This window comes from Motacilla alba, chromosome 2, assembly GCF_015832195.1.
Source record: "Motacilla alba alba isolate MOTALB_02 chromosome 2, Motacilla_alba_V1.0_pri, whole genome shotgun sequence".
Classification (NCBI taxonomy): domain Eukaryota; kingdom Metazoa; phylum Chordata; class Aves; order Passeriformes; family Motacillidae; genus Motacilla; species Motacilla alba.
In genome coordinates this window covers 10454438-10469749 of record NC_052017.1, presented here as the reverse complement: position 1 = coordinate 10469749, position 15312 = coordinate 10454438, and the positions used below count along the sequence as shown (strand labels likewise).

At 41.0% G+C, this 15312-nt stretch overlaps 1 protein-coding gene across 3 annotated transcripts in view; it reads left to right on the top strand.

Annotated features, from left to right (window-relative positions):
* The window catches only part of ADARB2 (adenosine deaminase RNA specific B2 (inactive)), a 305595-nt gene that overhangs the window by 278455 nt on the left and 11828 nt on the right, over positions 1-15312 (top strand). For all 3 annotated transcript variants that reach the window (XM_038130039.1, XM_038130040.1, XM_038130041.1), the window contains exon 7: positions 5970-6138. In XM_038130039.1, the coding sequence (XP_037985967.1) occupies positions 5970-6138 (169 nt within the window). The remainder of the gene's footprint in view (positions 1-5969; positions 6139-15312) is intronic.

Below are 15312 nucleotides of genomic sequence, written 5' to 3'. Positions count from 1 at the left end.
AAACTTGTTTGTAGGCTTTGAGCTATTTCTCTCAGAATTTTTTTTTCTTCTCAGGGTATTAAAGCCCGCTGAGGGTCCAGGCTTACTTAGAAGTTAGTCTGATGGTAAAATGGATTTCATGTGTTAGAGTGTCATATTCTGCTCTAGCATAGGTTCAATGAAGATATTTTGGCATCTCTCCCTAGGATGAGCTTTCAATGCATTTCATATCAACCTACAAAAATAATAAAAACTCATTGTAAAAGTGCTATGTTATCTGAACAGATGAAATTTTTCCCCTCAGTAATCATATATGGAGGCATTTTGATGGACCAAAATGAAATTAAAACACTCACTGATAAACTTTAATATGCTGGAATACCATTCTTACACCCTTCCCACAGTTACTGTCTCTAACATCACAATTCAATCAAAAAATAATAATTTAATTAATAGCTACTTAAAGCAGGTAAAGAAAAATAATGCATTCATTTCCTTTCTGTTCTTCTGGATTCAAACTTCAAGTTTTCTCTTCACTGCTTCTTCTGGATTAAATGCCACATGTTGATAATCTATGGATAGGCAAAATGATTTTGCTGTCACACCTTGTCAGTACATCACTAGAAATAATTGGCAGATGAAAAATTGTGGAAGAAGGAGTGAAAATTGTTATTTGGAGGTTAGTGAAAATAAGAAAGAATAATATGCAAAAGGGAGCATCATTTATCAGGTCATAGATTCTGTCAGGTTAGGGACTACAGTCCAAAGACAGTATTTCAGCCAAGAAAGAGGCAGGGAGAAGGGAAAAGGTAAAGAAGTTCAATCTTCAATGTTAATTTCAATTCCAAAAACTACAGGTGTCCCAGATTTGTAACATTACCATCTAAATTACATATTCATATTTTTATTTGTATATAGGGCTTAATGATACTGCCCAAACCATAGATCTGAACTGAAATCTGCTACAGCGTGCTGGGTGCCACATGGCTCTGGGAGCTAGCAAATCTCTCCTAGGGCTGCCTTCAGATGCAATATCCCTCATGGCCTATATTTTAAAGTCTTATCTTGACTTTTAGGGATTCATCTCAACATGCTTTTATCCTGTTTAACCTGTACCTGACAGGGTCTTGTGTTCCCTTCTGGGAAGGACACATCCTTGAAGTCACTGCAGGGGCAGCTCTGTAGACCATTCTTTTCACAAATTCAGACTTCTTTCAGAATAGTCCTAAAGTTTCTTGTTTTCCAGATCTTGCCCATGGCATTTCAGCTTGGCTCTGTGCTGGTCACCAAAGCCCAGTGCAGCAGGGATTTATCTGACCAGCCACTCTGCCCAGCAGAGCAGACAGACACAGCCGAAGTGTTCACTGTGCTGTGATTCTCACTTCAACGCTTCCAGAAATAGTAATGTTGCACATTTAGTCAGGATCTGGTTGAGGAAAGTGCATCTCTAATAACCATCAAAATACAAAGGCAGTCAAATGTTAACACTCTTCTTTCCACCCCTTTGTCTCCCACTGCTCTGAGGAAGCTTTATAAACCGTGCTGAGGAGGGGAGAGTCCAGCACTGAAACAAATGCAAGATAGGCTCTTCTATTTCTTCTTTCCTGAAGAAAGAGCAGCCTCCAGTGAAGCAAGGAAACAGAAAATGAACCTCTGAGGCAGTCATGCAAAATTTCAGACAGATCCTTACTCATGTGATTCTGTTTAATCACCGTCCATTTCCTCTTCACTCTTTAACTAAATAATAAATATGGAGTGGCTTTTTTTCATTACCATATGAGCTAGAACTGGTCCTGGAGCAAACATGAAAATAAGGGGTGAGGCTTGAAATCAGAGGATTTCACTGATTTTAAATATGAGGCACCTGTCTGTGTACATTTCTAATACAGTAATTAATCCAGCACCTTTTTATCTTAGAAACTCTCAGGAGTAATTTCCACATCTGAGCGTAGCACACATCATAAATCCACTCCAAATGATTTTTTAATTTGTCCTTTCCAATTCTGGTTTGAATTGACATTTTGTTCTGGTTGAAGTGGCATCCACAGACGCCTTCTCCCCTGCAATTAGCTGAGATTAAGCAGTTGGAGAACCAGCACAGCGAAGATCAGAAATGCTTACAGTTACTGATGTTTTGATCATACTTAACAGCAGAACAGCAGTAGGCTGTAGTTGGTGACTTTAAGATGCATGAATAAATATATTTCTGTGACTGCATTAAAATGATCCGTAGCAGGCTGTGCCAGCAAGTGGACCATGTTTTTTACTGCTAGCAAGCAGCTTAGTGCTGGAGTCTGTCTGCAGCTTCAGTGCAAAACTCACACATCCTCATCTCTTCCTTTGCTTATATCTTCCTGTGCTGCTTAATGACATGCTAAAAAGAACTCAGTGTGTTCCAGTTGCAGATTTGGATTTATTTAATCATTGGCAATCTGAAACATTGAGAGCTTTGGGTTACTAGTATTTTATATAAGTGCCACAGATGAACCTTTGGAGCATGTGTCCCAACCACCCCAGCAATGTGAGCAGCCTGAGACAGGCAGCGTGGCTCGAGGTTTGAGTCACACCCTATTCATTGAATTTAATAGCAGTTGAACAGCTAAAACCCCTTATCAGAGCTGTGGGAGCGTGTCCTGGGGTGAGTTTACACTGGCCACAAATCCTGAATCCTATCAGCCAGCGCCGGCTGCTCGGCTGCAGCCTGGGCAGGGCGCAGGGACAGGGAGCAAAGCTGGACACATGGCTGAGCCAATATGAGCATTCAGAAACTGAGACTATCAGTGCACTTGCACACCTCAAGTGCTTCTTAGAAACTTTATTGTTCAGTTTCTGGCACTTGCAGTCTAGGGTTGAGATGCTGTGAGAATAACCAGTTGTGGAGTGCTTTGGCCTATGTACTTCCTTCAGTCCTGGGAAGATCAGATAGACAAATGACAAATTAAATAAACAGACCCCCCCAAACTTACAGAAGTCTTTCCTATCCCTCTCCCCAAAAATTTTTAGCCTGTTTTAAATTCCCCAGCTGTTTAACCGCTGTTTGCAATCCTGCTGCTCTTTTTTCCCCTGAGCTCTCTCCTTATCTCTGTCAGCATATTGTGGGATGAATTGCCCCTCACTGAGGTCACATTTATGTACTGAAATCAAAGCCACAGAAATGATGGGCTGCTCATCTTATCCTGCAGTCACTAAAATTCCCTGGCAGTAGCATGTGTCTTTGCATGTATGGGAAATGTGGGTGTGTCAACACACTGGATTGCTGGAATAAGAGAGTAATTTAGAAGGTCAAGGTACCTACAGGGGAGGCTCAGAGCAGGAGCTGAGAAAGAGAGGAGCATATAGAGAGATGGGAAAAGTGGGAAAAGTGTAACAAGAGAAAATATTTTTCTTAAAAGTTGGAGAAGGAAACAGTAAAAAATCATTTTATCTTGAGGGATTTCCAGCAGGTGGACTCCTGTGGTAGATCTTTCCTGGAAGGATAGCATCTGGTTTTCATAAATAGTTGTTAAGCAGTACCTTTAAATGAATTTGCATAAGAAGGAAGTATCATTATCTTCATTATACTTGTGGGAAAGCTTAGGAAAAGAGAACTGGTTTGCTTAAAGTTACTCTTTCCACCAGCTGAAACAGCAATAGCCTCTTGAGTCACTGTTCACTGCTTCCTTGGCAGAAATCTTGCTCTGCTGTGCCATCAGTTCTCAGTATGTGCAGACAAAGGCAAAGTGATTTTAGTAGAAATTTCTCACTGTTGTTCAGCTAGATCTGTTTGCTAAGTGGAAGTGATCACTTTCTACTTTTGTTGTCCAAATGTCATGGTACCTTTCTCACTACTCTGTGGTTTAATTATAAAAAATGCTGCTCACCAATCTTTCATGTTTTTAAAAAATGTTTCCTCACAGAGTCCTAGGAAAAATATTGGCCAGTTCCCAGATGGCTAATACAATCCAAAGAGCATCCTCTGAATGATACTGCACTTAGCATCCCAGACAAGAGGGATGTGCAAGGGATCAGCATTCATGGTCATGGAAATGCTTTCCTGGCAGTGTGGGCACAACCAGAAAATTTGAGCACAGAGGGATTTGGACATTTCTGGGACTTTCACTTTTTTGCTTATTAATTTTTTTTTTATTTCTCTATTGGCCGTTCCCAGTTTCTCCCTCAACTCAAGTTTGAAAAGCCACAATAGTCCAAGTCAGGTGATTATTGCAGTGTCTTAATTTGTGAGGTGCTGACAACTGGGCACCTCACAAAAGGACCCTCCACATCCCCTGCTGCTGGGATGAGGTGGCTGCTGAGGAGGATGGCAGTGCAACAACCACTCTTCCCCAAACTCAGATGCTGTAGCAGCATTACTGTAACAGTATTTACAAACAATATTTTGTGTATAATGGAGATTGAGTTTGGGTGGAAACTGATTTTGGTCATGGCCAAGCAATCCATTTGATACCTGTCCCACCCCTCTGCTGACACACATGCACCCATCTTAAATTCTAAAAAACCAGGAATGAAGAGAAGAGGCAATGATTGCTGAGGGCCCTGCTGCCCATGTGCTGGCAGGTTGCAGCTGACTTTGCTGCTCTACATGTGTTTGCTGCCTCTGCTAATCCCAATAAGCAATTTATTATTCCTCTCCCTTTCTGCAAACTACCCACTGGCAGCAGCCAGTCAATCCATTGCTGCCACCAGCACTGGGGACCATGCACAGAGCCTGCTGCTCACAGCCAGAGGTGCCACCAGCCCTACAGCCTTTGGCACACTGGTGTCACTCAGTGGCAGAAGCACTCAGCCTCACAGCCCACTGAGGACTGAGGAGCATCACCTTCAGCAGATGCCTTCTGGTCCAGATGAGGAGCTGGCATGGAAAAAATACACAGGGCAGTTGGCAACGTGGGCAAAAGCTTCATGTCTGTAAATGCAGCACTCCTTGTTCCTTGAATGCAGAGGCCATCATGTACTGCCATCCATTATTTTCCTTTGGGCTAGAGGGAAACTGTGGAAGATTCCATAGGGAACCTTCTGCTTCAGGGAGAAGGTGACCCTCAGTGAAACCCTCTGAGGGTGAGGCACTGAGCAAACCCTGAGGATTTCCTTGCTGCTCCTTCCTGTTCTTTTACAGACAAAAATACCCAGGGGTAAAGTCACAGTGTAAAGAGTGTAAGAGTGATTTTGATAATGAACTTCAGTATTTCTATTTTCATAATAATGAAGGTGAAGTTCTTTTGAAATGTCATTATCTTCTGTATTTACTGCATATCTGCAGGACTCAGTTCATCATGGTCCAGGGCAAGTGCTTTAGCTGCCTGCCCTGTGCCACCCCAGGGGCCACTGCCTTGCACTCAAATATGTAATAGTACAAAAGTGATAAAAGATCTTGGTATGACACAAGGCAGGAAAATGCCTTACTTCAGGGAGGCTGTAGGAGGAATTTCAGCCAGCAATGAAGAACTAGCAAGTTTTGATTTGCCTTTGATCCAGAGTATAAACCTTTAGCTTTTCAGAATTTTTCAGTGAAATGTTGTGATAACAAACCAAAACCTCACTTCTGAAATTATTCAGGAAATGTCACTGAATATCACAATGAAGTATTGGACTGGTCTGCATCATGTAGCTGAGTCTTTGATGACACTTATTGAACCAAGTTTTTTCAAATATTCATCCATCACAACTCAATTCTAAAATGAGAAATTGTACATGTTCTTAAAAAGACAGAGCACCTCTCTTCTTTTTAAATATATAAGGGAAATAGAAGGGGAACATGAGCTCAGTGTGTGCTTTGTGAAAGCGTTGATGGATGTGAAAAGAAAACCATGCTAGAAGCTCCTTCCTTTCTGCACTGAGCTGCTTTCTTGGGCTGTTATCTCATCTAATTTTGCATCCAATTTAAAGGACCTTCAAAGGTGGTTCTGTAAATGCAAGCTGTGGCATCAACACAGCCTCTCAGGTCCTTTCAAAAAACACTCAATTACTGCCATTCTTGTGTTTATTTTGCCCAGTGAACAGCAGCAAGCACATAGTGAGGAAATACCGTGGGCACCTGCGGACAAAGATTGAGTCTGGCGAAGGGACCATTCCTGTGCGGTGCCACAACGCAGCGCAGACGTGGGACGGCGTCCTGCTGGGAGAGCAGCTCATCACCATGTCCTGCACAGACAAAATTGCCAGGTACGTGATGGATACACGTGGCAAAGGTCTTTGCATGTGGAAGCTCCGTGCCACAGAGGATTATGGTGACCAGTGGGAAGCAGCCAGCAGGTGCTGACAAGCCCTGAAGAAACCAAGACCTCCTTTGTATGCAAAAGCAGACCATATAAATAGGAGGGAATGTAAATAGGACGTTTTCCCAAATTCTCTGTGGGTCGTTAGTTGCTTAGTACAGTGTGACAAAAAAATAAACTGTCTTTGCAGGTTTTTTTGCCACTAGAATTTCACTGTGCAAATAAAATACATCTACTTCACTATTCTTGGATCATTTACCCCAAAACTTGCAAGCCAACTATCTTACTGATAAACTTAGCTCGTCTGCACCACATTGAATAAAGTGCCCTAAAAGCCACCAGGGATATTTCTACTATTTTGAGTGTCATTGAAGAGCTCTCATGTCACAGCCCCCTCTGTGGCTTTCTGCTATGCCCTGTAAATACAACATATATTTATGTAGAATCATTTTCATGTAATAAATATTTCATAATTAGTCCCTGGTGACAAATAGAATGTAAACACATTCGCCATTCTCAGTTTAGGGTGTTAACCCATAACAAGTGATGGCTAACATAATCCAAAATCAAAATGTGTGTGCTTGGTTACATAGTTATTGCATTATCTATACATGTATGTATATTTATCTTCATAATTTATACATATAGATGCGTATTATATAATGTACATTATATATACATGCAGTTCTACATATAAAATAAATTACATAACAGCTATAAAAACACAGATGCTATGATCAGATTCTCTAGAACATCATGCCTAAGATCTCAGTTAAATTACATCAGTCAAAAATTTGGCCCAATTATTAAAGGCTAACATAGATATAATCTTTCAAAAAATCATAGAAATTTTGTTTAATCCAAATGCATAAATTCTGCTCTTAGCTTTAACTGGATGACCAACCAAAGCTAAATCAGTCTAATTAGCAAAGCCTGCCATTTTGTCACAAAAATGTAGAAGTGAACCAGCAAATGGAAATACTACCAGACTCACAAAATCCACCTTCTGCTAAGAGTAATCATCACAACTGTTGTGCTTGTGTGAAGAATAAAGAGCAACTTCTGCTGTAATATTTTCATTTACTCATAAGGAGATGACAGAAAACCCAAACTGTGTTCAGTGGATCTCCTCCACTGTGTGTAGATGCAGTTGGGTTTTCCAGATTCAGACTCATGGACTCAAAAAACTGAACTATTTTAAGTTCAAGAATAGAAATATTGCATTCTCTGTGTTTTTTAATGTCATTAGCCAGTGAATTAAATATCAGCTTTGCACACACTATTACATTTCCTGTTGATGGGGATGCTGACAGTAATGCACAGTCTCAGGAGCTGGGTTTTCTCCAAGCACATCTGCTAAGCACTTTGAGTGAATCCTTTTCTTGTTGACACACATCTAAACAGCATTGAAGTCTTTGAAGAATAGAAGAATCTACCACAAAGTTTTTCCAAGATAAAAAAAATTTGCAGCTCTCATCATTGACAGTATTATTACAATATTGTAAGAAAAACTGCACTTTTTTTATTATTATTTATTTTCAATGTAATTCAAATGAGCTTGGGATTTTTATAGGTTAAAAAAAAAAAAAGAGCAATCATTATTCCCTGTTTTCAACAGCATATGTTGCAGTTAAAAAAGAGGCTGAGAAAATCTGCATTATACTTTGTCCCAAATTTCAGTTCACCAAATTAAATGCCATCTATGATAATTTTTAATCATTATTATCCTCATGTGTCAGGTGGAGAAATCAGAGGTTTCTTCACCTGTCCTTTGTTTCAGCACATGTAGGACTGTCTTCTGCCTTCTTCTCCTTTGGTCATAGAGAGCAGAGGCAGGAAAGGAGTTCAGTGGAAAAGCAGATTTCTCTATGAGGGCCTTTCCCACCCCTGCCCCACTGGAGAGACCCATGGGTGGTGCCCATACAGCATTTCAAACTGCAAGTATTTGCCCTACCACATAGGTAGCTGACTCTTTAAATGTCTGCAGGATGCAGGAATCTGGTTCCACATTATCTGAGCTTGTCTTGCAGTGAGAAGAAAAGAGATCTCTGAAGCTGAAATTCATGTTTGTATAAGCAAGATTTGACCAAAAAACTCTCGCCTATATGCTTTGGATTTTATTGCTTGTAAAAGTCCCTCAGGAGCACTGTGCTATTAGAGAATGTTTCCTCTTGAGAATCTAGCCAGTAGCTGCTAAAATATACATCATTTTGCATTATTTGCAAAGGGCATTGCTATCAGAATATCAAAGACCCAAGAATGCACAGAGTTACTGAGAAAAGCGAATAATATTCTATAAATCATGTATCTAACGATTTATGTTCTTTCTTGCTCACAGGAAAGCTATAAGCGGTGAGTGGTTTAATCAGATTTATTTGTTATTCAAAGACATTAAGCCATTTTTATTACTATCACCACAAGTTTGAGAGAATGTGATGCTTGGTATGCATTATTTGGGCTCTGTGGCTTTGTTGAGATCTCAGGATAAACACCCAGGTATCATACCTGTTCCCTCACTGAATTAAAGCACCAGCTCTATGGTATGAATAGTCATTTTATTTGGCTCAGGCAGGGAACTAAGAGGTAAAATTCTGCAACTTGGTTATAAAGAAGGTCACCCTAGATCTTGGTTGTTCCTTCTGGCTTTAAAACCTATGCATTTATATGTGTAAATTTAAAGTTTGGGGTCTGTGAGTCCACAGATAAACCACCCTAAGAGAGTGTCAGCTTTTACACACATGACTCCTGTGAGTCTCCCAGTGCAGCTGGAGCCACTTCAGGCTCTCAGTGCCATAGGATTTAGGATTAAGCCACATTTTTTAGCCCACAGTTTATTAATTGCACTACCACCTTTTGACCTTCATTCTCATCTCTAACGTACATTTTATACATTTGCAAAAAAAGCAGCAATAACATGGGAAAATAATTTTGAAAATAATCATCTGTTTGGGGAAAAATTTATGTCATTAAATGTTTTCTTGATGCTAATCATAACCTATATTAAAACCTTTATGTCGACAGAGACATTACAGCCCTAAGAGAATTTCAGCTTTTTGTGACAGCAAAATTCATACAATGGGCCAAATTAAACCTCTTTTCATCTCCCTGCCTCACACTAAGGCTGGATGCAGGACTAGCTCATACCTTGCTTATTACAAGGTCGGTGCAAGGTTAATGCTGCTGCTAATGGAAGTCTCTGCAGTTGCTGCTTGGGAGCAGACAAATGTTTGAAGGAAAATTGTTATATGCACACACGTGCACACACAGGCATGCACACACACACACAAACAAACATTTTTAGGGGGGAAAGAAACAGGGATATCCCTAAAGCTCAGGTCTTCTTTGAGGCTCTAAACACAGTAACCAAACCTTAGGGAGGCTCGGCACTACGTTCTGTGTCTGACTCTCAGAAATGTTCAGGTGTTCAGCTAATAACCCTCTTGGTGCCCCAGGGCCTCAGGGACACTGGCTCTCTGTCTCTTCTGTGACATGGTCTCCAGGTGCACAAAGCCAGCCCAGCACTGAGCATCTCCTCCCTGCTGGCTTCCCACAGCACACAGTGTGTATGTCTGTGCCAGATTTGCAGGTAACAGTCCACATGGCTGCATATATAAAATCAGCATTTCCAAATGTCTCTACTTCTTATTCCTACAGCAGAAGAAATATGAAAGTCTGGGCAAAATATCAAAGATTTATGCACTTCTCTTTAGTCCATCACCCCTCTGGACTGACTTATAAGGGAAATTCAGAGTCTGTCACAGAGGGGAGAAACCACCTTCCCTTTGACACACTTTGACTCATGGGAACACTGTCTGAGCTTCAGGCCAGTCTCCTTCTACCACGGCTCGTCCTCTAGGCTCACCATAACTCAGATTTAGCAGTACACACACCTCCTGTCTGTATAAAGTTTCCTGTTTCGTGCTCTAAGCTCATCAAGTTTATTTATCTCATCACCAGCACCTGGGTTCCTTCTTCTTCCATGCAGAAACTAGAGAAATCATTTCCCCCAGTGCCAACCCTTCTGAAGTAGCAGGGTGCTCTGCCCCGTGTAGCTGCACAGAGAGGTTTGGTGCTTGCCATTGCCAGTGGTTTGGCAGAGCATGGCAGTGGAGCTGGAGCACAGGGAGGAGAACCCCACGGCTCCCCAGAGCTCGGCAGACCCGTGGCATTCCCAGATCCTGGGTCACCACCTCACCATGATGTGTGCAAGTCAGTTTAGGGTCTTGGTGCAAGCATTCAACACTAGGGTTCATTCCAAAACTTAGTTCTTATGTGGGTGTCCCAGGAGAGATCTCTGCAGTGCGCTACTCTTCCCCAAACCCTCTTTCTTGACAGACCTCGGCCAGGGGACTGGACACCTCACACTCTGGCCAGGGCAGAGCACATTGTGGCTCACTAGATGTTGAGCTGATGTAGTCATTTTGGAGCAAATTTGCATCTAAACACACAAAGATTTTACAATCTCATTCGTAAATGGATGAGCAGTGGCACTTGTCCACTTTCAGAGTCCCCTTGCAGGATCCAAGCTGAGGAATGTACTTTCCATTGTGCAGGATTTGCAGGGAGCAATCCTCATAAACACTGTCTTTAAACAGCACATAAAAGCCAGAATTCAGTGTTTGTTTTATAAGCTCTGGCCTTAAAATTGTTTTCTTACTACCGCTTCACAAAAGGTCACCTTTAAAAGACTGTGTATTTTCTTGCCACCAGGTTAATGGTCATCTACTTCCTCAAACTTCACCAAAAAAGTGACATTCAGCCCAGAAGTAAAAAAAGTCCTTGAGTATCTAAATTACCTCACCTACAAAACAACACAAACAGGAACAAAGGACCTCCAAACTTTGCATTACATCATGAGCAGTCTACCCACGTCCTATGGCTAAGATTTGTGGATTATTTGGGCCCCACAAGCTAGAGAATAGGAAGAAATCTTTATTGAGAAGATGTTGAGAGTACTGCAAGGTAGTTTAGCCTTAAGGCACTGTTTCAGGATTTATCAGTGGGAGTCTGAAGTAGCATTTTATAGGATGAGTTGAGCACATTAAGCTGTATTTAAATGTAGCATATAAAAATGCAGGACTAAAAGTCAGTGTTAGAAATTGGCATTCCTAGATCTATTTTAGTTAGCCTGTCGACCAGAGCCATTGTTAACAGAAGGCTGAGCCTGACAAGGTAACTCTTAAGAAAAGCTACTTCAAAGGCTACATATTAATGCAAATGAAAATCAATTAACACAGCTAGAACTTCAATTAGAGATGATTTGTGCACAGGGTTTGTAATTCTCTCTCTTAACCCCTTTCTGTGTGACTGAGAGTTCAATTTCAATCTTTCAGCACAAGGTGTGTTCCAGAAAACATATATAAACCACCCACTGTTAAAATACAGATCAAAAACTAATGCACTAGTTCCAGTTTCCAAACCAATAATAGCTAAATGGTCGTATAAATAGGAACACCACAGGTGTCCTTCTGAGCACATGCCACCCTGAATAACAATTTATGTTGTGTGAAGCATAGCTGGAAATATTGGTAATAGAAACTGTGGTACAGTAGGTTAACAACACAACAAGTGGATAAGACTTAAAGCTCTTAATAAAATAAAAAAAAAGTCTTTTATGAAAAGCCTTATCAAAATAAGATTTGAAATTCCTCAGCAATGCTTTTTAAGGGGCAAGGTTTTCACAGGTTCTGAGGAGACACTTCAGTGTCTGAGCATCCATGGCAGGTGGACGCAGTTCCCTGAGATGTTTTGATGCATCAGGTGAATTTCTGCACACCCCAGTTACAAAGGGGTTCAAATGTTGGCCATCAGGTCTAACCATGTCCAAATCAATGCTAGAAACACCAGCAGAGGGGCTCCAGCTGTCACATCACATCTCAGCAATGGGCAGGGAGCCTCGTACTGACCTGAGCAAGGCTGCAGCTTTCTGCACCCCCCTGGGTTTGCCTTTCCTTGGTATTTTCATCATCCCTTTTTCTGCTGCTCCAAGGGAGGGGCCACAGACAGCTCGTGGGCTGAGGTGATGCTCCAGCACTGGAGGCTGTGGTGTGGTTATGATGTGGGGACAGGTTTCCCTGCACACCTCGCTGTGGTCCCGAGCTGTCAGGAGCCTGGGAACTGGGGGGCTCTGCAGGGGGGTCACGCCCTGCCCTCTGCTTGTCCAGGGCTGGGGGAGCACAGCATTTAATTAAAGAAAGGCTGCCTGCTCTGGGATGCCTCCCAGCTTGTCACTGGCATTTCTGTGATTGACAAACAGGCAAAAATATATTTGTTTAAGGATTATCTATATTGAAAACTGGACGCAGGATTTTGTCTTTGTAAACAGTGCAGTAATATCTGCTGTTTGAACAAAAGGAAGGGTATACTTTCCTCCCATTTAAAGCTACAAAAGCTCCCATATTCGAGTGAAAAGGGGAGACATTCTGTTTTGTTTATCCTGCCTGCTGAAGATTTGGGGATTTTTAAATAAGATGTGTGACTAAGGGAGCAGTAGGTTGATTTTCACTTTATTGGAAGGGTTATTACAGAGCGCATAGCATATGAGTTATTAGAGAGATGCATGTCCTTGAAAACAGCCCTTAAAATCTTGCACAATTAGGAAAATTCAGAATGATCCAGCATATTTCCTCATAGCAAGAAAAGTCACTTTGATATATTGAGAAGCCAAAATGTAACACTGCATTGCTTTGAATAATAATTTTATTTTGAAAAGCCACATTTGAAGAGAGCTCTTTGTTACAGATGGGAACACAGCTACTTTCATGGACCTAAATTAGGCTACAGAGAAATAGCTCCTTCAAAATTAACACCCTTATTGATAGTTTGTTTCACGGTTGCTCAGATGGATCTTTCCCTACCATCTACCTACAAATAATTCCATAGATGTTCATATATCAAAGGATCGAGTCAGTACATTAGCCGTGTGTGTTGGTCAAGGGATGAATAATACACAGGATAAAAGACCTTCCCCAAAATATTTGTCAGTAAAGTCTAATGTTTTTGCACAATACTGCACTGGCTGCCCTCCAAGGCAGGCCTTTTTATCCACAAAGCAGCACCAGCATGAGGAACTGAAAAATTTCCCCAACATTAAAGTGTTTTTCCTGTACTCTGAAGACCAACAGCAGCAGAGCAAGGATCTGGTTTTGGCAAGCTCAGAACCTCAGAACCCCTCTTTTCCTGGGACTTGTGCTGAATTAGTGAGACTCACACACATGATCAGGACTGCATTCCAGAGAGAAACAACTGTCTAAACACTCTGACAAACCTGGGCTAGATTGGAAAGCAAAGCTCCTTCTTTGCTTCTTCCCATTTCTCTGACCAGATGCTGCTAAACCAGTGCTGAGCCAGGAAGCAGCCACTGGACAGATGGCAGTGCCCTCACCCTCATCCCTTTTCACACCACCTATGGGACAGCAGCTCAAAACCACCCAGCAAGTGGTCCCCACCAAATATTGCCTTCTTGGTGCCTTTCCTGGTTTCTCAGTCCTTGCTACTTTCGGATGCTCTCTGGTTCTGGGACAGTGTCTTTTTGCACCACATTCTACACACCAGGCAAGACTTGCTCTGCTGCTGGTGTTCTCTGATAGGTTTCTTCTCCCTTTTTTTGGTTGGGTTTTTTTTTGGGGGGGTTGGTTTTTTTTTGTTTGTTTGTTTTTTGTTTTTGTTTTTTGGGGTTTTTTTTATTTTTTGGGTTTGGTTTGGTTTGTTTTTTTTTTTTTTTTATTGGTTGGTTTTGTGGGTTTTTTTGGTTTTTTGGGTTGTGGGGTTTTTTTGGGGGTTTTTTTTGTCGTTTGGTTGGGGTTTTTTTGTTTTTTTTAATCTGGTTTCTCTGTCCAATTTGTCTTGATGTCAAACTTATCCCCTGGGATCAAAACCCACCATGGCTGATACAGAAGCTTCATCACCCCTACACCTTTGTGTGCCTTCTTTTGGAGTGGGAAAACAGGGTTCTCTCAAGGGACAACTATTGCATCCAGAAGCCAGAAACTCTTACAGACTTCAGCAGATCTTATTCCCTTTCTGCCCTGATTCCCCAGGGTGCAAAAATAGGACTTTACCTTACTGGAGTACTGCAAGGATTAATTCATTTTTATGGAATGCTTTCAATACATAGGGGGTGACCTGATGATGCTTATATTGTGATTTCCAATAATGTAATTCCATTGAATTCAAATCCCTTTTTACATTAATATGTTCAGAATTAGGTAGGGAAATATCTCTAAAGAAAAGGCAGATCCCTTGTGACGAATTTAAATTACCTTGTAATTTATGACCTGAGCACAATCCCTTCTTTTGGTAAATAAAACTCAGATGATTTCTTGAGATGTGCATATTGCTGAAATCCCAATATTGTTGAACATATGTTGTTTTCAGTTTAGCTGCTTTTCTTCTCTCCTTCAATCAAATACGTAAGGCTTTTTTAAAGGAAATTTTAAATGCTGAAAACAGCACTGATATGTTACAAGTTTCCATCTGGACAAAGATATCTGTGTAAATTTTCTGCTTACCTTAGATGCTGGCTGAAGGCATAGTACTGTTAGCTGAGTTCAGCGCTGTTTCTTAAGCTTGCATTATTAATTTTGCACCATGATAAGCTATTTCTTCAAAGAGGCAGCTAGTTCTTTCCTTTAAAAGTGATGTGATTTGCAGAAATGACCACACTTTTTTTTCCCAAATGAAGTTATGCAAATCTGATCGACTAAAGTAAATGTTTCATAAAACCAATGACTGTTTAAATTGTGGGACTAAATTGTTTGTATATAAATATTACCTTTTATATTTCATTTGAGTTTTATGTAGATGAACATATTACTTTAATGACCTGCATTTACAGAGGGAGACAGGGAGAGTCTGACTCTGAAATCCTCAGCAGCCAGATGGCTGCCTTTTCTTGCATGAGATTAAAAGATGTTTCTCATTCACAGCCCTGCTTCGGAGGCAAATTAATACAGCCAGCTAAATTGCTTGTGTTTTTGGAATAAAATTTAAAGAGAACTTTTAAAAGCAATTGGTGTCACAGGTTCCTAGAGCAGATTGCTCTCCAGGTACAGCATGCTGGTTTTAAACATTCAGTAATTAATGGAAAGTATTCCATGTTAATTGACTGCTTCAGGAAAGG